The 20,810-nt window shown below is 42.8% G+C and overlaps 1 protein-coding gene across 5 annotated transcripts in view; it reads left to right on the forward strand.

The window, feature by feature from the left end:
* IGSF9B (immunoglobulin superfamily member 9B) overlaps nt 1-20,810 on the forward strand; it is a 224,981-nt gene that overhangs the window by 169,284 nt on the left and 34,887 nt on the right. For all 5 annotated transcript variants that reach the window (XM_033917419.1, XM_033917418.1, XM_033917421.1 and 2 more), the window contains exons 13-18: nt 3,034-3,209; nt 5,622-5,848; nt 7,207-7,291; nt 11,949-12,110; nt 13,551-13,596; nt 16,150-17,718. In XM_033917419.1, coding sequence (XP_033773310.1) covers nt 3,034-3,209; nt 5,622-5,848; nt 7,207-7,291; nt 11,949-12,110; nt 13,551-13,596; nt 16,150-17,718 — 2,265 coding nt within the window. The remainder of the gene's footprint in view (nt 1-3,033; nt 3,210-5,621; nt 5,849-7,206; nt 7,292-11,948; nt 12,111-13,550; nt 13,597-16,149; nt 17,719-20,810) is intronic.

Genomic DNA, 20,810 nt, shown 5'->3' on the forward strand with positions numbered 1-20,810 from the left:
AAGAAAATAGAATAGAACAGAATATCCAGGGGAAAATAATCAAACCTGACTTTATGTGGTTAAAGATGAGTTGACCTGCATAAAAGATTTTGACTGCTATCTCCTTAATATGTAAATGTGTGTGTATTTAATGTGTGGGGAAATAGCCCTGTAGTGCTGAGCTCAGCATGAGGATGGGGAAGAAGAGAGAAGGACATCTTGAGGACAGTTGCGGGTAGCGCGTTATGACTTCAAGGCCTCCAGTGCATTCCTTTCTCCTCCAATGAGAACATTGTCTGAACGTTGACTTGATTGATTTACATTCCTAGCCTGCTATATTCCTCCAGGTCACCAGTCCAATCAATTCTATGGAACTCATTCTTAAAGCCAAATTAATTAGGAGAAGAAAAACAGGGATGAAATGGAAAGCATTTATGGTGGCAGTGATGTAAGTCACTCAAACTTCTAATGGGTTAATATTCAAATGCCATGGTCAGCATTTTTTAATAGTTTATGTTCTAGCTGTGGAAGAGTCGGCACTGAAAATATACAGTAGTGAGCACTGCCACTGTACAGATGTCTTTAGCTTTATGGATAAATTTAAGACTCGCTTTTTGTTGTCGTAAATTATTCAGCTGTACAGGCAGTGGTATAGCGAGGGTAGGAGGCACCCAGGGCGGTAGTGCCCCCCCCCACCATCATGCTCCTACTCTCTGCCCTTTCCACCTACCTCCCACTCCACACTCGCACCCTCCCTTCCCACCTTTTCAAATCTTCATCAGCATGAGCAGCTTCTCCGGCCTGCTGCTCAAACCAGCGTTGGCTTTCCCTCTGATATCACTTTCTGGCCCTGCGACCCGGAAGCAATTTCAGAGGGAGCCAGGCCAGTGCGAGCAAGGATTTAAAGAGGTAAATTTGGTGGTGGGAGGCAGGGAAAGGAGGGCGGGAGCATGGCGTGGGGTGTGTAGAGATGCCGGCGCCCCCACCAAGATGGTGCCTGGGGCGGTCCACCTCCCCTGCCCCACCTTACTAGACCACTGTATACAGGAAGGGGGAGGGAATTCTGTAAATGGTATTCCAAATTGAGTTCTGAATGGTGTTCTATAATGCTGCCCGTTATAGAATAGAGTGTAGAGCTGGGATTTACGCTTAGTTTTGGGTGCAAGGAGAAAGTGGGCATCCTTCCCGCTGCTGGGGGTGGGGGTGGGTGCTTGACATTGGCAGTGGGAGGGAGTGGGCATCCCTTCTGCTGATCTTTGATTTGGGGTCTTTTTTTTTTGTGCATTTATTCTGCTTATATGCCGATAGCTATCACCAGCGATTGGCACATGCAAATTTTGCAACCCTCCACGAGTCTCTACCAACTTCATTTGCATGTGCATTTTTTTAAAGAATGACTTGCCTTTTTGAAATCATTACAGTAGTGGCTGTGACAGCAGCCCATTGCATTTTACCACAAACATTTGAGAATCTTCCCCTCAGTAGTGTAGTCAAATTCCACCTCACGTTCAGCCTGTAAGCGGTATCTGAGCTGCTCACAGCCATGGACTGAAGTGACCCTCGATATTAATGCCGGGGAATGTGTGGCACCTGATGTTGAATATCTAGTTTTCAGTGGTCATCCAGAAGTTAACCGGGCACCAGATGATATTCAGTTAACTTTAGCACATAAAGTCAGGAAAGCCTTTTTTGCTGAATGAGAATTGCCGCTAACCGGCAAAACAGATATGGCTTGACCTTAACCTATTAGGAGATGGCCACTTGCAGACACTATTTATCAGCATTAAACGAATAAGTGCTACTGAATATATTGTACTGGGCCACTCAGCAGAGTTTAACTGGGCAGGAGCCTCTCTTGCTTGGATAAACCCTTTTGAATATCAGGCAAATCAATGTCTGTGTCATACTCCTGGAGACTCATTCTGGCCCATATTCAGACAGCGGGAGATTTTCGGTGAACTTCCATGGTTCACGGCAATAGTGGAAATGCAATGCTGGCACCATAATCGGCCACCAGCATTTAATTTTCAGTCTATTTTTGACTGGGCGAGACATAACCAGCAATGCCAATATTCATTGGCTAGCCAGCTAAGTCTCAATGTCCATAGATATACCACTCTTTTAGGTGGTTGTCTTTTGGCAGCTGAACTTAGTTGCTGAATATTGGCAGTGACTGGCTTTGTCTCGGCCGGCCAAAAATAGACTGGAAATTCAATGCCGGTGGCCAGATATGGCACCAGCATTGCATGTCCAGTATTGCTGCAGACCATGGGAAATCGCTGGCGGTCTCCTTCAGTCTGAATACGAGTCTAAACAGCACTGAATATCGGCGCCATTGTACCTAAAGAGCACATGTAGTGCACTAGTAAGGATCTTGTCACTATAAATGGCACCTAAGGAATATTTGATTGTGAACCTTATGATTAACCATGAAAGATATGGATTGGATGTGGCTGGTTGAATTGCAAGGTTTCAAGTGGATAGACTTGTTTTATATTATAAATCAAGGAGTAATCTAGTTGGGATCATTTGTGCATTTTGCATTTTTTTTTACAGGGTGCAGCATTCTTTCTCACTGTTTCTTTATGTTTGTATATTTGTGTCATCCCTTGTTTTCATTCCATGTGTGTAAAGAATCCTTTTGTTATTCTGTCTTTTATCTCAGTTCTACCCTACCTACTTATCTCTCCATTATTTATCTTTTGTCATGTATGTACAGTTTCTACCACCCTCCTCCTTGTCTCTTGTTTAGTGTTACTCTCTTTTCTCTGTGTCTTCTTTTGCTATTTTATTGTCATCTTCTCTCTTTATACTCACACCTGACTTTCTGTTTCCCCCCCCCCTCTTACTTTATTTATGTGTCTTTGCCTATGTTTGTGTGCATCTCTATCCCTGTTTCCCTTCTGTTTCTGTCTCTGTTTTCTGTCCCTGTTTTCCATATGTCTTCTGTATATCTCTGTCCTCTCTTGCTTTTTCTCTTCTGTCCTATTTAACATCTGACAAAAGAACCCCGAGTTATAAAAATATGTGCCTTATCCCCTTTTTTTCACTCAGGATGAAAAGAGCACAGTTTGGACCACATGATTGGCTTTCACTGCCGGTACCTTCTGGGCCCAACTGGCTGCTGGTGGATACCCTGGAACCCGAGACTGCCTACCAGTTCAGTGTTCTGGCCCAAAATAAGCTGGGGACCAGTTCATTCAGTGAGGTGCTCACCTTGAATACTCTAGGTAGGATATGAAGCAGGCATAACAGGTCCAGTAGCACTGAAATCAAACTTTGATGATAAATGATCTGGCCATGTAAAATTACTCACAACGACTGTACATGTTGCAAACCTGCCCCCAAATTACTACAGTATTACTTATTTTTAATGGTTTACATCCAGCTTATCAAAATGTGTACTGGCCAGTATTCAGCTGGCAGCGATCAGCTATTCTTTAAACACTGACTACTGCAGTCTTCAATTAGACCTAGATATTCACCTCCAGGCCCTTTCTGGGCACTAGGACTGAATATGAAGCTCTTTGGTGGCCACCAGGAACACAGTCTCTGTTTCCACCACCTCTTCTGGGAGACTGTTCCACGCATCTACTACCCTTTCCGTAAAAAAGTATTTCCTCAGATTACTCCATAGCCTTGCAACTCTTAACTTCATCCTATGCCCTCTCATCGCAGAGTTTCCTTTCAAATGACTTGACTCATGCACATTTGCATTACATAGGTACTTAAATGTCTCTATCATATCTCCCCTCTCCCGCCTTTCCTCCAAAGTATACAGATTGAGATCTTTAAGTCTGTCCCATATGCATTATCACACAGACCACACACCATTTTAGTAGCCTTCCTCTGGACCGACTCCATCCCTTTTATATCTTTTTGAAGGTGCAGCCTCCAGAATTGTACACAATATTCTAAATGAGGTCTCACCAAGTCTTATACAGAGGCCATACCTTTCCCTATGCAACCTAGAATCCTTCTAGCTTTCGCCATCACCTTTTCAACCTGTTTGGCCACCTTAAGATCATCACATACAATCACACCCAAGTCCCACTCTTCCGTCGTGCACATAAGTTCTTCACCCCCTAAACTGTACCGTTCCCTCAGGTTTTTGCAGCCCAAATGTATGACCTTGCATTTCTTAGCATTAAATTTTAGCTGCCAAATTTCAGACCATTCTTCAAACTTCACCAGGTCTTTCTTCATGTTATTCACACCATCTGGCATGTCTACTCTATTGCAGATTTTCGTATCATCTGCAAAGAGGCAAATCTTACCTGACAACCCTTCAGCAATGTTATTTTTAAAAATGTTAAAAAGAACAGGCCCAAGAACAGAACCTTGAGGCACACCACTGGTAACATTTCTTTCCTCAGAGCGATCTCCATTGATCACTACCCTCTGTCGCCTTCCACTCAACCAGTTCCTGACCCAGCCCGTCACTTTGGGACCCATCCCAAGGGCACTCAGTTTCAAGAATAACAACAACTGTACAGGACTTTGCATTACATTGGTAATTAGGGAAATCCCTTTTCTTCAAATTCACTGAGCTTTGCAATAACTTCCCTGCCCCGCTGCGGAACCTAGGCTCATTCCAATTATTCTGAAAGCATCTGAAAACCTGGCTTTGCTCCAAAACGTAAAGCTATCTATTTAAAATGTAAAGCTAGCTATCCTCTTCATAACCTCAAATTTCTTATTATGTCCTTCCCTCATTTATTGAATTACCTGTAAACTGTGTCGAGCTCTATCTTTATGGAGATGATGCGGTATACAAACTTAAGGTTTAGTTTAGTTTAATATAAAAATATCACCTGTAAGTACATTTACAGGTCAGTTTTCAGTGGTAAATAGGTAGGGCTGAAAGTTGCTGCCCTTATCTAACTAAAAATTGTCATATGCTTCCTTAGTGTTTATACTTGTAGCCAAATTAAAGAAAGATGTTACCTGGGATTTGTGTAAGTCACATTGATTTTCAAATGTGAGCAGACGTTTTTAATCCCCATTATTTAGACATGTATAGCTTAATACAGCTTCCACCTTTGGTGGTAATGCTGATGTTGAATGTACTGGATAATTTTGGCATATTGCAAGATACAGGAAACCCTGATAGTATATAGGCATTGAATATGCTAGAGTCTCTGGTAATATGCAGATATTGAACCTGCTGGAGTCTCTAGTGGTGTACAGGTATTGAACATGATGGAAACTCTGCTGGTGTTTAATATGCTTGGAAATCTAGTAAGATACTGGTACTGAACATACTGCAGACTTTGTTGGTATACTGATGTTGAATATACTGGAGATTCTTATGGTACAGATGTTTAAGTTGCCGTAGACTCTGATAGTGTACAGATGTTGAACATGTTGGAGACTCTTCTGGTCTTCTAGGCTGAAGATTCTACTGGTATAATAGCACTGAACATGCTGGAAATGGCAAGTAGAGACCTTTCTACTTTTCATGTCTAAATTTCATCTATGGCTGTGTGCCTCAGGCCAGACAAAAAAGAAAATTTAAATTATTAGTCTGATAAATGATTTTGAGTCCAGAGAAAGAGAGTGGCATTACTTTGCAGTAAAGATGAGTGTGTTCCAATCTTGTTTTTGCTTTTTTAAAAATGTTGTTTTTCCTTTATTTGTAGCCTTCCCAATAACAACTCCTGAACCCCCGGTGCTGCTTACCTCACCAAGGTGCCTCATAGCCAATCGAACGCAGCAAGGAATTCTGTTGTCATGGCTCCCTCCAGCCAATCACAGTTTGCCCATTGATCGTTATGTCATGGAGTTCCGAGTAGGGGAGCAATGGGAAATTTTGGATGATGCCATCTTGGGGGATGACAATGACTTGTTAGCGAAGGATTTGTCTCAGGTGAGTTGAGCTAGGACTTACAGACTCAGCTTATACGTTCTTAGAAACACAAGAGGATTCTGTAAGGAGCTGCCAAAAGTTAGAAGCAAGTATATGCATAAATGCAGGTATATGAGAGGATATGATGCAAGTCATGCTAAAATGTGGGCATTATACAGTGGCATGTGGTGAGGGCTTTCAGTGAAAATCCTCAGCTCTTCAGCACTGCTTTTTTTATTTTTTTGTTTACTTTTTGCTTGATACAGTTTGATTTATTGCGTAGGCAGCCTGCTCAACCAATCAAACTGCATCAAACAAAAAGTAAACAAAAAAAAAACTAAGACAAAAAGGCAGGGCTTTTGTGCTGGGGATTCTCCGAATCCCCTGAAGACCCTGACAGTACTGATCTGAATTTGATTGGCTGAACAGCATTTGCCTGGTGCCTGCTCAACCAAATTAAGAGCAGTGCCATCAGGGCCTTTAGGGGGTAGGGCAAATCCCCTAACCGCATGCCACTGGTATCGTATGAGAGGATATGATACAGCGTACAAAAAGTATGTGCATAAACAAAAATTAATTGTTTACTCTTTCAGTAAGTACAAAGACTAAGGGACCCACCATAAACTTACATAATAATATTTTTAAAACAAATAGATGAAAGACACATATCTTCTCCCTTATTGCATAGTTAAGTTGTGAAACTTGTTAGCAGAGTAAGTGGTAAAAACAGGTAGTGTACCTGTGTTTTAAAAAGGTTCGGACTAATTCCTGGAGGTAAAGTCCATAAACCATTGTTACAGTAGATCTGAGAAAGCCACTGCTTATCCTTATGGGTCAGTAGCATGGAAACTTGCTGCTTCTAGGGATTCTGCCAAGTACTTAGGCACTTGTGACTTGGCTTGGTCACTTTTAGAAGCAGGATACTGGGCTGTTTGGAACTTTGGTCTGATCCAGTATGATAATTCTTATGGCTTATAGGTCCTTGGAAGGTCCATACAGCTTATTATCCTGCTCCCAAAAGCGACCAATCCAAGTCACAAATACCTGGAAGAATCCCAAGAAGTAAGGGGATGGGACACCATTTACTGCCTTTTTGTGGTTATAATCAATGCAGTTTACATATTATAGACAAGTACTTATTTTGTATCTAGGGACTGGTTACAAGCAGCTGCTGTGGGAATAGAACCCAGTTCCCATAGCTCATAGGCCATCATGACACTAGCCATTAGGCTACTTCTCCACTCCTAGCATGATTCCACATTACTGTTTAATTCCTACCACTGGGTTCCTGTGATGGAGGTAGGCCTGGAAAGCTGTTTGTTTAATGTTCCAGAATTCAGCTGTTCTGTTCATGGCAATTTTTCTTTTTGATGAAACAGGATACCTGGTATGAATTCCGTGTTCTGGCAGTAATGCAAGAGATGGTCAGCGAGCCCAGTAATGTTGCTGGAGTTTCCAGCACAGGTAAAGGGTGTTTTGGAGTAGTTCAATAACCTCTGAACCTTCAGATTCCTTGAGCTCCTTGTAATGAAGCATTGGCTTTGCAATGTAGCATTCACACCTTTGCAGTCAAAACTGGCACCACAACAGTGACACCAGGAAGCACAGTACCGTAGAGTCTTATAAGCCAAATAACAAGATGTCATTGGACAATAGCATTACACACATATATAAGAGACTGACAAAATCTCAGTTTTAGTTTTCGTTCTGGCATTGAAGCAGGTCCAAAACCCGAGTTCAGGCTTCATCTAAAAATGCATGCATTCCCTTCCAGACCAAATCCTCCTGGTAATGGGCCCTTCCCCAGAGAGAGCAAGTCTTGCTGGGCTAGGCCAGTCACCCCATCCCATTCCCCCTCCCCTGAAGAGAGTGGATTCCATCTAGCCAGTCCCTCCCACCACTCAAAGGCCTTCCCTGGATTTACCTTTAACTGCCCGGGTGGTCCAGTGTCCTCTTTGGGGCAGGAGCTATCCCACTTACTTCTACGCCTGCTGGTTCCTCCATAAAAAAATGGCTGCTGAGAGTCTTTAGGGATCTGTTCTCACTGTGTGTGGGGGGGGGGGGAGGGAGGGAAGTGGGGGGTTAATAGTTTCAGCAACCCATGAGGATCCACTCTCTGTTGGGGGAGGGAGGGGACTAATCAGTAGATTTCACCTGCCAATTCTATTTGTTTTGAAACTGAGAATCCTGGTTTCAGTCGACTTCTAATACACATAGTGATACATAATATAGCCAACACCGCAACGTTACTCTAACACACAGTACAGATCACACTGCAGCAGTCTGACCCATGTGTAGAAAATACTTAATACAGGCGATACCATAACTGATTGTGACTTGCACACGGCAATGTTAACACAACTTAGACAACAGTATACCTTACATAGCTGCAGTATTTGCACAGTACAAGGGACACCACCACACACCATAATATATACAGCAATAACACATAGAACTAAAACATTAGTGACAAAACATCCAGAACAACTGGGCTAGCCAGATGTCTCACAGTTAAATTAAAATGACCAATGACTTGGCGAATAAAATCACCCAGTGCAATGCTTTTCCCTGGGGATTTAGGACTTGGCCCAAAATGTCCCTGAATTTAACGCTTTTAAGCGAATTAGTCTAATCCAGCATTGTAGTAACAATTCACTGCCTGGCTGCTGCTATCACTTAGCCTTGTATTGCAGTGGGAGATAACCATTTCACTCTGCATCTTACCCACCTCCGGTACCAGACAGTACGTCATCCTCGCAAATACAGCCTAGCCAGTGCAACCAGAATTTCAAGTATGAAGCAGCAGCGCACCCCTGAGGTGATTAATAGAAAAACTGTTCTGAGAGCTCATGAGCCAGATAGGTGTTAAATTCAAGAAAGGTCACCAAAAGTAGGTGCCAAAGCTATGAGCACCAAACCCCAAATGGTGCTCAAAATTGCATGCACAAATTTGGGCATCTGCCAATTTGTGTGTGCAATTTTATTGAATAATGAACCAATTAGCAAGGGGTGCATAAATGAGACTGCAAAAAAAGTCTGACCTATTTTTATGCAGTAACCCAAAGCCATTTAAATGCTGAATATTGAAGTGTTAGTCAGCTTAAAAAGAACCAGATATTCAAATCTGGAGCTCGCTCGGGTCTCAGCTATGAATATCCGGAAATAATACCATTGACGGTGAGCAAAACATTCACTACCCAGCATCTGAATATTGACCCCATTGTCTTCTAGATCTTAGGAGTAGAAACCATTGTGTGTGTCTTTCCATTATTTTTGGCCAAGTGCTTCTTCTTTTCTTGATTTTTGGAAAGAAGCTCTAGGACCCTAGGGCCTTGGACTTTCATATCCAATTCTCTAGGGACTTTCCTATTTAATAGCCCCTCCCTCCTACCTTTAACACTCTAGTCATTGTAGCAGTGGCTCTGAGGCTGTGAAGCATGTACCAGAACTCCCTCTGAAACTTCCTGTCATACATTCTGGGGCTCATTTTCAAAATAGAAAAAAAAAGTCCCAAAAATGGCACAAAGTAATAGATGGATTTTTTTTTTAGCAAAAACATCCAAATCACTATTCTCAAAACTCACTTATAAGACATTTTTCTATACAGTTTGTCTAAATCTCAAGGGGGTGTATTGGAGGTGTGTTTGGGCGGGAATAGGCCGAGCTTATGATTTGGACGTTTTTCTGCAATAATGGAACAGTTTTAAAACATCCAGGGCAAAAAAAATAGGACACCTTTGGCTAGACCTGCTTCAATAATGACTAAGGCCCAAATGCACTAAAGTCAGCGATCGTCACTAAACCAGTTTTGACTGCTTTAGCAATGATTGCATTTGCTGATCCGATGCACAAAACGGCTCACTGCGTGTTTTTCCCCTCAATTGTCCATTTTCTGATCAGGCCATACAAATTAGCTAAAACCCCATGCAAACCAGCCAAGCGATTGATGCACCAATTTCGCTTGGCTATACACACAAAAACCCCCAGAGGATTTAGCAATCCCAAAAATGTGACTGGTCAAGACCAGTCGCTTACCTGTCACTGATAGTTCAGCCCTTTTCTTTTTAATGGGCACAGAGGCTGTGTATGTGTTTCACAACTGCCTCATAAAAAAATAAGAGACCCCGCCCCCCCCGTCTGATGACAGCCCTCTTCGATGTCCCCTTGATGAACTGACACCACCTTCCATGGCAACAAAAACAACAGAAGGCATGCCCACTCCCTCCTACCATGCTGACCCCACCCCCCCGCACAAGAAAAAATTGGCAGGAGGGATGTCCATTCCCTCCTACCAATGGAGGCCCCCCCGGACCAACCCCTCCCCTTCCCTTACCCCCCCCAAAAAAGGCAGGAGGGATGCCCCCTGCCACCGGATTCTCTCCTGAACTCTCACCCCGATACCGTTCTCAGAAGTTGGAAGTAGGAGGTGAAGCACAGTCCCTCCAGCTACAAGGCCCACCTATCCAAAATGGTGGGCCTTCCCTCCTTGATGCATTGTGTGATGCATGGGTAAGGGTCTTAGGCGTCTGATCCAATTAGGGCCCTAGGCCCCTCCCTGCGCATCATACCATGCACTGAGGAGGGAAGGCCCGCCATTTTGAATTGATAGAACTTGGAGCTGGAGGGACTGTGCTTATCTCTTTCTTCCAACTTCTGAAAAAGGTACTGCAGTGGTTTTGGGGGTTCGGGAGAGCATCCAGTGGCAGGAGGGAGTGGGCATCCTTCCTGCCAATTTTTCCTCCCCGGGGGGAAAGGGGGGTTGGTCCCCAGTGCTGGTTTGTCAGCAAGATGTCGGGGAGGGCAGTCATCGGCAAGGGGGGAAGGGCATTTTTCCTTTTCTTTTTTTAATGGGGCAGATATTGTTCATCTGTAACATACACACACAGTATCTGTGCCTATTAAAAAAAAACCAACCTTTCCTGCCCTGAACAGCTTAGTGGCAGGAGGCTGCTTTGGGCCTTCCCCTGCCAGCTCTGCGCATGTATGAGAGTCGTTTTCACAGCGATCAATCGAATGGGAGAGTCAGGGATTATGACAAACCTCCACGTGAATTATTTGCTTGCAAAATTTTTAATGTATCAATAGCTCTTTAAGAATCGACCAAAAATTGGATCGGAGCGGACCCACGCAGTCTTACCAATCCTGTTTAGTGCATCTAGCTCTAAGTGCCAAAAAAGGTGCTAAAACTTTAACCAGATGACCACTTTATACCCCAGTGGTCACTGACCCCCATCCCACACCCCTAAGAGTTGAAAGTAACAGTTCATATCAGGGTCTATGACATCTGCAGATATAATGGTCATTCCTTTTAGAGCAGCAAGCAAGTTCCTGGAATACCAGCTGTTGGTGCAGTGAACTGTAGAGAAGGGGACCCATATCCATATCCCACTTTAACTGGTTCACTTGTGGTAGAGAGTTTGAGCGCCCCCAAAACCACAAAATACCTAAGGAACCCACAATTAGGTGACACCTGCAGGCATAAGGACTATTATAGTGGTGTACAGTTGGTAACAATTTGTTCACCACACATTATAAGGTGTGTTGTGTACCTGGGACTTTTTATGTGAAGTCCACCTCAGTGCCCCCTAGGCTTCCCCACTGCATTGTAGGATGTCTATTTGGCCAGTCTAATGACTGCTGACCCCCAGACTTCCCAAAGGCATGTTTTTGTGCAAATTTCTTTTGGACTTTTTGTTGTTGTTTGGAAATGGCCCTTAAAGAAAGTTGAACTGAGCACAAAAATGTCTAAAATAGGATGATTTTTGAACTTAAAAAAAATAGATGTTTTTCTGATTCAAAAATGACAATGTTTGGCACTGGATTTTTGGATGTTTTTTGCAAAACGTTCAAAATCAGATTTGGATGTCATATTGAAAATGCCCTTCTCTATATCCAGCCACCTGCCTTCTAGTCATCCTTAACCCTAGCTGATTTTACCAGGAACTGTGTGTGGTGTCACTGATCCAACAGTTTGTCGAGATTTTTCTTTGCTTTCATGTACATTATTTTTTGCTAAGATCTTCTCATTGCTTTTTTTTTTCTACTGGTATATTTCTTCTCTGATATGCCCGAATACACAGAGGAAAAAGTTGGCATGAACTCCTTCTCTCTCTCTCTCTAGACATATTCCCCCCACCTGATATAATGGATGAAGGTTTGGCTCGACCAGTCCTGGCTGGGATTGTTGCCACGATTTGTTTCCTGGCAGCTGCCGTTCTCTTCAGCACGCTGGCCGCCTGCTTTGTCAACAAACAACGTAAACGCAAATTGAAGAGAAAAAAGGGTAAGGAGGGATGTCTTCGTGTTTACCTCTCAGCATCCTCTCATAGCAGTGGCTCCACCCTCGTTTCTGAGACATTCATGTACTTAAAAGAGTTTTCTTTGGAAAGGAAGTTCCAGTTATGAGGGGTTATGATATGAGACTGGATGGAGATGGACTTAGGAGCTATTGAAGGAATTGTTTCTGTAAAGAAAGAGTAATAAATGCTTTTACAGGGCTGCCATTAAATATGCTGGAGCCTAGGGTACAAATTTGGCAGGGGTCCCAAAGCCCACCAATAGCCTCTTATCTTCTGCTTAAGGTAGGCTTGGGAACCCATTGTAGCATGGGAACCCAGGTCATTTGTCCTGTCTGCAGCCTTCTAATTCAAGTTCCATGAACAACCTCCTAATGGATCTGGTTGGGGAAAAATCCTATATAAGAAATCAAGAAAGCATGGGACAAACATATAGGATCCTGAAATTGGAGATAAAGAGGATTCTGTAGATGAAGCAGGATCTGTGATATATTTGCAGCAGAAAATGAAATGGGTATGGTAAATGGGTCTTCCATGATATTCTGTCATAGAAAGAGCAGTACCATATCATCCTCTTTCATATACATCAATGGCATCACTCTTTACAAATAGAATGCTTAGGAAACCTCACTTTTGAGTGATGTGGCAGGTTGAGAGCTTTATAAATGCATGTTTAAAAATGGAAAGCTCAGTTGAATGATGTACTCTTCCCAATACTGAGTTTCATTTATTAGCTGCAAAATATTCTGGTGTAAATGCATCTCATGTAATTAGCTCACAAGCTAATAGAAAGGAGGAAGTGGCCTGCTTATATTCAAGTTCCAAAGGAGAGATGTTAAATGCCACCAAGGGAAGCCACTCATTCCTCAGTGTTGGTTGTTAGCTTAAACAGAGAGGCAAGCTCTTGTGAGGTAACACCTCTGTCCCCATCAAACCTGAGTGAGGAATTCAAGCTGGCTGTAGTCATGTGTGCAGCAGAAAGACCTTTTATCTGCTCTATAACTATAGGGAGATTTGAGTTTGCTCTACACTTATCCCCTGGTGCCAGCCCTATCTCAAGTGAATTTCTTCAAAAAGGTGGCAAGGAAATCCTAATAAGTATATAAATAAATTCATATTTGATCCATTAATTAATTAAATTAATTTTTTTAGCATTTATATACCACTCAGGTACTCAAGCATTTTTAGTATTTATATACCATTCAAGTACTCAAGCATTTTTCCCTATCTGTCCCGGTGGGCTTTCACGCTATCTAAAAACTTTTGAAACATTCAAAACATTGGATTGCTATAGGATTTGCCAGTTTGGAAATACAACAAATATTTAAATACCTTCCTCAGGTTTCCTATAAGGGTTGCCATCCTCTTGCCATCTTCTTGTACCTCTCTTATCCTTTTCTCTTTTGTCCCCTTTCTGTCTCCTTCAGACCCACCTCTCTCGATCACGCATTGCAGGAAAAGTGTGGAGTCTCCGTAAGTATCTTCGCTAGATTCTGATTACCACTGTGGTATAAGGAGGTTAAGAGTGTAACCAGAAATATGTGGCAAAGACTTTTTGTCCCAGACATCTCGTGAAGGGTAATTCTATAACCCAGGTGCCCACAGTTATGCATAAATTTCTAGAACAGTGGTTCTCAACCAGTGTGTAGGGACACACTGGTGGGTCCCCAAGAGGTGGAGGTATATAGCAAAACTTTGGTATAGACAGCAAGCTTCTGCTTTTCTTAATAGCCATCTGTGTCTGCAAGTTGGGGAGATGAAAATCAGAGTCAGGTTCTTAAATTCCCCCTAAATGGTCCTTTATTTCTGTTTCCTGACCACCCTCAATAATAACTGAAGAAAGACCTGGGGAAGCTTGAAGAATGGTCTGAAATTTTGCAGCTAAAATTTAATGCTAGGAAATGCAAGGTCATGCATTTGGGCTGAAAAAACCTGAGGGAACAGTACAGGTTAGGGAGTGAAGGGCTTATGTGCACAACAGAAGAGCAGGACTTGGATGTGATTGTATGTGATGATCTTAAGGTAGCCAAACAGGTTGAAAAGGTGACAGCACAAGCTAGAAGGATGCTAGGGTGCATAGGGAGATGTATGGCTAGTAGGAAAAAAAAAGGTATTGATGCCCCTGTATAAGACTTTGATGAGACCTCATTTAGAATATTGTGTACAATTCTGGAGGCTGCACCTTCAAAAAGATATAAAAAGGATGGCGTCGGTCCAGAGGAAGGCTACTAAAATGGTATGTGGTCTTCATCTTAAGGCATATGGGGACAGACTTAAAGATCTCAATTTGTATACTTTGGAGGAAAGGCAGGAGAGGGGAGATATGATAGAGACGTTTAAATACCTACATAATGTAAATGCGCATGAGTCGAGTCTCTTTCATTTGAAAGAAAAATCTGCAATGTGAGGGCATAGGATGAAGTTAAGAGGTGACAGGCTCCAGAGTAATCTGAGGAAATACTTTTTTATGGAAAGGGTGGTAGATGGGTGGAACAGTCTCCTGGAAGAGATGGTAGAAACAGAGACTGTGTCTGAATTCAAGAGGGCCTGAGATAGGCACATGGGATTTCTCAGAGAGAGAAAAGAGATTATGGTTACTGCGGATGGGCAGATTAGATGGGCCATTTTATCTGCCGTCATGTTTCTATGTTTCTAGTAAATCAAGCCGTAAATTTATACCTGGGAGGAAGAAGGATGATGTGACTTGTCCAGGGTCACAAGAACTGTTAATGGAAGAAGTGGGATTTGAACCCACCTGAGCTAACCACTGGTTTGCATTTCCCCTTCCCCTCATTGCTGCCTCATGTGTATCTTTCAATATGTCCTCCTTCCTATCACTTTTCCATGCAGCCTCTGCCTTTCCTTCTGCTTGTCTCTCTGCGCAGACTTTTTCAGAATTCACCCTCACCCTTCCATGCATCTTACTTAGGCCTTCTGATTTTCACAGCCTGCATTTCCCACTGTTCTGCTGCTATAAATTTGACCGGAAAGTGTGTGGGGCTTGCATGCCAATGATGAGGGATGATATGAATTATATTATTCAGGGTTCCACTTTCTTCTTAAGTGCACTTGACCACTGTGGTCCTCATAAGTATCAGCCATGAATCAGTCAGCACCTTGCAAGATTATATTAGCTGTTGAGCTGTATATTATTTCTATAAAGTCTCCCTCAGACAGTTCCTCTCTCCAGAGACCAGAAACCACTCTGTTAGATGCAGCATAGAAATTATGCAGTTAAAAAGGTATGACAGATATAGTAAGGGCAGTATTTAAAGCCATTCGCATGGGTTATAAAACATTTTATCTGTGGGAATAGCAGCTCTAAATAGAGGCCAATCTGTATGCATACTATGGAGACCTTCCCAGGGGCGAGGAAGGAAAAAAGCAGCAACATGCACAGTTTTGATTATTCAAACTTATGTGCATTTTTGTATAGTGAAAAATTACCCTGGGGGAAAGTGGGTGCAAACCTCTGTAGTCTATTTTTTCATTAGGCTCCTGACCTGAATTAGGCAATAATGAAAGCCAAGTTTGCCATGCATCATTATTGCTGCAAATCTCGTAAGTAAAATTACACCTTGGATTTGGCAAATTGGCACAGAGCCTGATTATTGTCCTCTAAAGGAGTTATAGTTGAGGGGCTGATTTTGTTGATGAAGTGAATCATACACACAACAAGCATACATTCATTGACTGCTCACTGTCCATGGAGATTTGCACCTTCCTTCCTTTATTTATCATTTCTGGTTTTACATTTTTTTGATCATAGTAGTGGCCAGCCATGTGCTTTCTTTGTATGCCACAGCTAGTGAGTGAGTTACATCTATACCACCAGGGTGCAGTTGTTAAGTGGGGGAGGGAGGGGATTAGTGTTAAGATGCAATTGTAGAAGGTATGTTTATATTATTATTTACAGTAGTTGCAAATATATGGTTGACAGAGGTTTGGTAGATGGTGATTTGGCAGTGATTCTATTAATTGGTCCTATTTTTTATTTTTTTTCTGTCCTCTTGGTATGTGGCTTAGGTTATCCTCTGGAAAGGTGAGTCCTGAGAGCATTCGGACTCTGCGTGCTCCTTCTGAATCGTCTGATGACCAGGGCATGCAGGGAAAGGAGAAAGAGCTGTCTCTCTACAAAAAGACCAAACGAGCAATAAGCAGTAAAAAATACAGTGTCTCGAAGGCCGAGGCTGAAGCGGAAGCTACCACCCCTATTGAACTCATCAGTCGTGGGCCAGATGGGCGCTTTGTCATGGATCCTTCTGAGATGGAACCCTCGCTGAAGACGCGGAGAATTGAAGGGTTCCCTTTTGTAGAGGAGACAGATATGTACCCAGAGTTCCGCCAGTCTGATGAGGAGAATGATGACCATATGGTTTCTTCTTCCATCACCGCTATCAAATCTCAGCTGACTCCTCTGTCCTCCAGCCAGGAATCCTACCTACAGCCACCAGCATACAGCCCAAGGTTCCAGAGACCCATGGAGGGAATAATCCTGGAGGGCCGGCTGCAGGCCACTGGCCAAACCAGGCCACTGGCTCCCAGGGGCTTCCACCACAGCCAGTTTTATGGTTACCTCAGTAGCAGCCCTGGTGAAATGGATCCCCCACCCTTTTACATGCCAGAGGTTAGTCCACTCAGCTCTGTGATGTCCTCACCACCTTTGCTTCCTGAGGGACCTTTTGGACACCCTACAATTCCTGAAGAGAATGGTGAGAACGCTTCCAACAGTACTTTGGCTCTGACTCAAACACCAACAGGGGGCCGTTCCCCTGAACAGTGGGTACAGGCTGATTTCTCCTTTAGCGGACTGGAGCCACCACCTGTGGTATTTTCACACCAACACCACCAATATGATCTAGTTGATTGTGTGCAGTCAAAGGCTATTCTTCCAAGGGGAATTCCTCCCTCCTCCTTCCAGGCTCCTGCCTCCTACCCTGGTATTCTACCCCTGGAGGCACCAAAGAGTTGGACTAGCAAGTCACCCAGTAAAAGCAAACCTATGCAACTGGTGAGTCAAGGGCAGCTAAGACATACCAGTCAAGGTATGGGCATACCTGTGTTGCCTTACCAAGAGCCGTCAGAGACCTTCGGCCCCAGCGGCACAAGCACATTCAGCCTGGATACCAGGTGGTATGAACCCCAGCCCAGACCTCAGTATAGCCCTCGACAAGTTAGAAGGACAGAGTCCAGTTTACATCAGGTGGTGCTACAACCTTCCCGTCTTTCACCTTTGACCCAAAGTCCCCTCAGTTCTCATCATGGCTCCCCAGAGTTGACCGCACGTGCTAGGCCTCGACCGGGACTAATCCAACCATCAGAGATGTCAGAAATCACCCTTCAGCCTCCTGGAGCAGTCAGTTTTTCCAGGAAATCCTCTGCATCAACAGGATCCCCAGCTCTGAGTAGCAGGGGGGGAAGCCCTAGCTATAGGCCGGCCACAGCTTTCACCTCATCAATTACCAGACATCCATCCCAGTGTTCTTCTCCACCCATGGAGAGCCGGGAAACTTTTGGACAGATCTCATCTCATAGGAGGACAGGAGAGGAGATCCTGCAAACAGAATCCACAGCAACAACCACATGCACTTCAGGGTAAGTGTGAGAATACACCCCCTTCTGTTATTTATAGGCACAGACTATGACTTCTGCGACTTTCAATCTACAGATGAGCCCTGATGTCTAAAGAGTATGAATGTGAGATTTCTAAGAGTGCACCCTCTGATAAGGCCAGTGTTAGACAGTCTGTGTCCCAGAAATTTGCAGGGGTGCCCTAAAACCTTCCAATGAAGCATCACAGCCCAGGATAAATTCCTCTAATGCCAGCCCTGGGCACTGTTGGGTAGATGCTCACACAGTTGTTGTCCAGGCTATCGGGGTATTTCTTTTGGTGGGGGTAGAAGACTGGGGGTCTCTGTGCTGGAGTTCTCATTGGTGCAGGGTGCTGCTGTGTGAATGCTCACACAGCAGCAGGTATCCAAGCTGGTAGGGCAGTGCCCTGGGGTAGCTCACAAGGTGTTCCTGAGGAAAAGGGCTCAAACCTGAGCAAGTGCTGCTGTAAGGATGACAGATCTTTGTTTATTGTGATGCTGTTGTAAATCTTGCTGAGTCTTGCTATCTGTCTCACCAGTCCTGTCAGTAGTTATCAAGGGAATGTGAGGTGTGGGGAGAGGGAAGGAGAATAGGTACTGTTTGTTTTATTTGGCTTAACATTTTTTTTCTTTATTTTCCAACCTTTCTTTTTATTCTACATGGAGATTTAGAGGCTGATATTCAGCGCTATTTAGCTGTCTGGAAATAGCTCCTGGCCAGCTAAATAACACATAGCCAGCTATCCCACAATATTCAGTGGGAGATAGATGGCTATCTCCCGCTGAGGATCCAGCATAATGGATTGGCCAGTGACTTAGCTAATCACCGTCAATATTCAGCAGCTCGCTGGGTAAGTTCATTGGCCAGATAGAGCCATCTAAAAGGATAGTCTAACTTTGGCCATTGAGAATTAACTGTCTAGGCTTAGCTGGCTAAGTCTCTACTGGCCAAAAATAGACTGGAAATTCAATGCCGCTTCCTGGATATGGTTCTGGCTTTGATTTTCCAGGTTCTTCACAGACTGCAGGAAATCGCCAGCGATTTCCTGCAGTCTAAATATCAGGGGTTGGTGTCTACATGCATAAAATCATGTGGGTCAATATTCAGTCATAATAATCAGCATTTTTTTTTTTTTTTTTTTACACTGGAACATGTATTTTAACAACTTTGAACAGCTCCCCCTCTTGTCTGTTTCTAGACTAGTTACTCCGAGAAGCAGTCATTTATGACATCTAGGAATTTTACCTCCCTAGCACTCCCTCACGTAACATTTATCCAGTCAATGCTGGGGTAGTTGAAATCATAGTATATCAAAATGAGAAGCATATATTCACCAATCTATATAGAAAAAACCAATATACTAGATACTTTATTTAGTCAATCTGGATACTAAGAACCCCCAAAAGAGAGCAAGGACACTGTGCAAAAATAAACAGTAGATACTTTTAAGTCTTTGAGGAGCACCCCCAAAAAATTTTGGAGAAAAAAAGACCTCAGTTCTAACATCAGCACTGCTATGAACAGTTGAGGGGTATTTAGCTTCACACCTGGGATCCAGCGTTGTCTCAAATCATCTGCCGGCTTCCTCCGGTATTGTGTTTCAGGTTCCTCTTCACAAAAACCCAACAGGAGTCCCCGTTTCACTTGTCAAAGCTGCGTCAGGGGTTAGGTAACATTCAAACAGCGCTGCTGTGAAATACTACACTTGCACAAGCTAATCTAGTTTCAAAATGCTGATGTTAGGATATTTTGTTGATTTTTTTTTTAAATTCTTTATTCATTTTCAAGATTACATTAAGTATTAAGATATATTAATTCACATAAACAATAAATACATCACTTACAAACAATCATTAACACATTTCATAAATTTTTATCCCCTCCCCTATCCCAACCCTCCTTCCCATATATTCCATTATCATATAAAACATTTAACAATAAAATCCCCCCTCCCTGCTCCTTAAATTAATAAAATATAAGGGAAACAATTTTTTTTTTTATTAATCTTTACAATATTTCGTTAATGGTTGCCACACATCCTGAAACTTATTAAAATAACCCCGCTGTAATGCAATAAACCTTTCCATTTTATAGATATGGCATAAAGAGTTCCAGCAGAAGGTGTAATTTAATCTCCTCCAAACCTTCCAATTAAATGTGATTTGCTGAATGGCAACACCCGTCATTATTAGTAGTAATTTATTATTATTCGCAGAAATCTGACTTTTTTTTCTCATTTCCATACTAAATATCACAGTATCATAGGATAATGCCACTGGGTTATCTAATAAATTATTAATTTGGTCCCAAATTGATTTCCAAAAATTCATAATAAATGGGCAATGAAACAATAAATGGTCTAAAGTTCCTGCTTCTGTCTTCTGGGTCTTGAATCTGATCGACTTATTGAGTACCGGACTGGGAACAAGTTTAGTCCTGTTTTGAGTTGTAGCACCTAGTTTGGAGTTTGTTTGTTTTTAGACCCTTGAAGCCCTTCAACTGAGGTCTTTTTTTTTTTCTCCAAAATTTTTTTGGGGTGCTCCTCAAGAACTTAAAAGTATCTGCTGGCTGTTTTTGCACAGTGTCCTTGTTCTCTTTTGGGGGTTCTTAGTATCCAGATTGACTAAATAAAGTGTCTAGCATATTGGTTTTTCGGTAGTGGAAATCACCCATTATTATACTGTTGCCCATTTTGCCAGCTTTCCTAATCTCTGAAAACATTTCTTTGTCTGTCTGCTCATTCTGGTTGGGGGACGGTAGTATAACCTTACCCGTATAGTCCTTCCCTTCACACATGGAATTTCTATCCATATGGATTCCGCACGTCTATCTATGTCATGCAGAAGGTTATTCAATTCCTTCTTTAACATATAGTGCAACCCTCCCACCAATTTGATCTACTATATCCTTGCGATATAATTTGTACCCAGATAACACTGTCCCATTGATTGTCCTCCTTCCACCAGGTCTCTGAGATGCCTTTTATATCTACCTCATCATTCAGTGCTATATACTCTAATTCTTCTACTTTATTTTTTAGACTTCTAGCATTTGTCTACAGACACTTGAAATTGTGTTTTTTCCTTGTATCTACA

The sequence above is a fragment of the Geotrypetes seraphini genome, chromosome 13, assembly GCF_902459505.1.
Source record: "Geotrypetes seraphini chromosome 13, aGeoSer1.1, whole genome shotgun sequence".
In the NCBI taxonomy this organism is placed as follows: domain Eukaryota; kingdom Metazoa; phylum Chordata; class Amphibia; order Gymnophiona; family Dermophiidae; genus Geotrypetes; species Geotrypetes seraphini.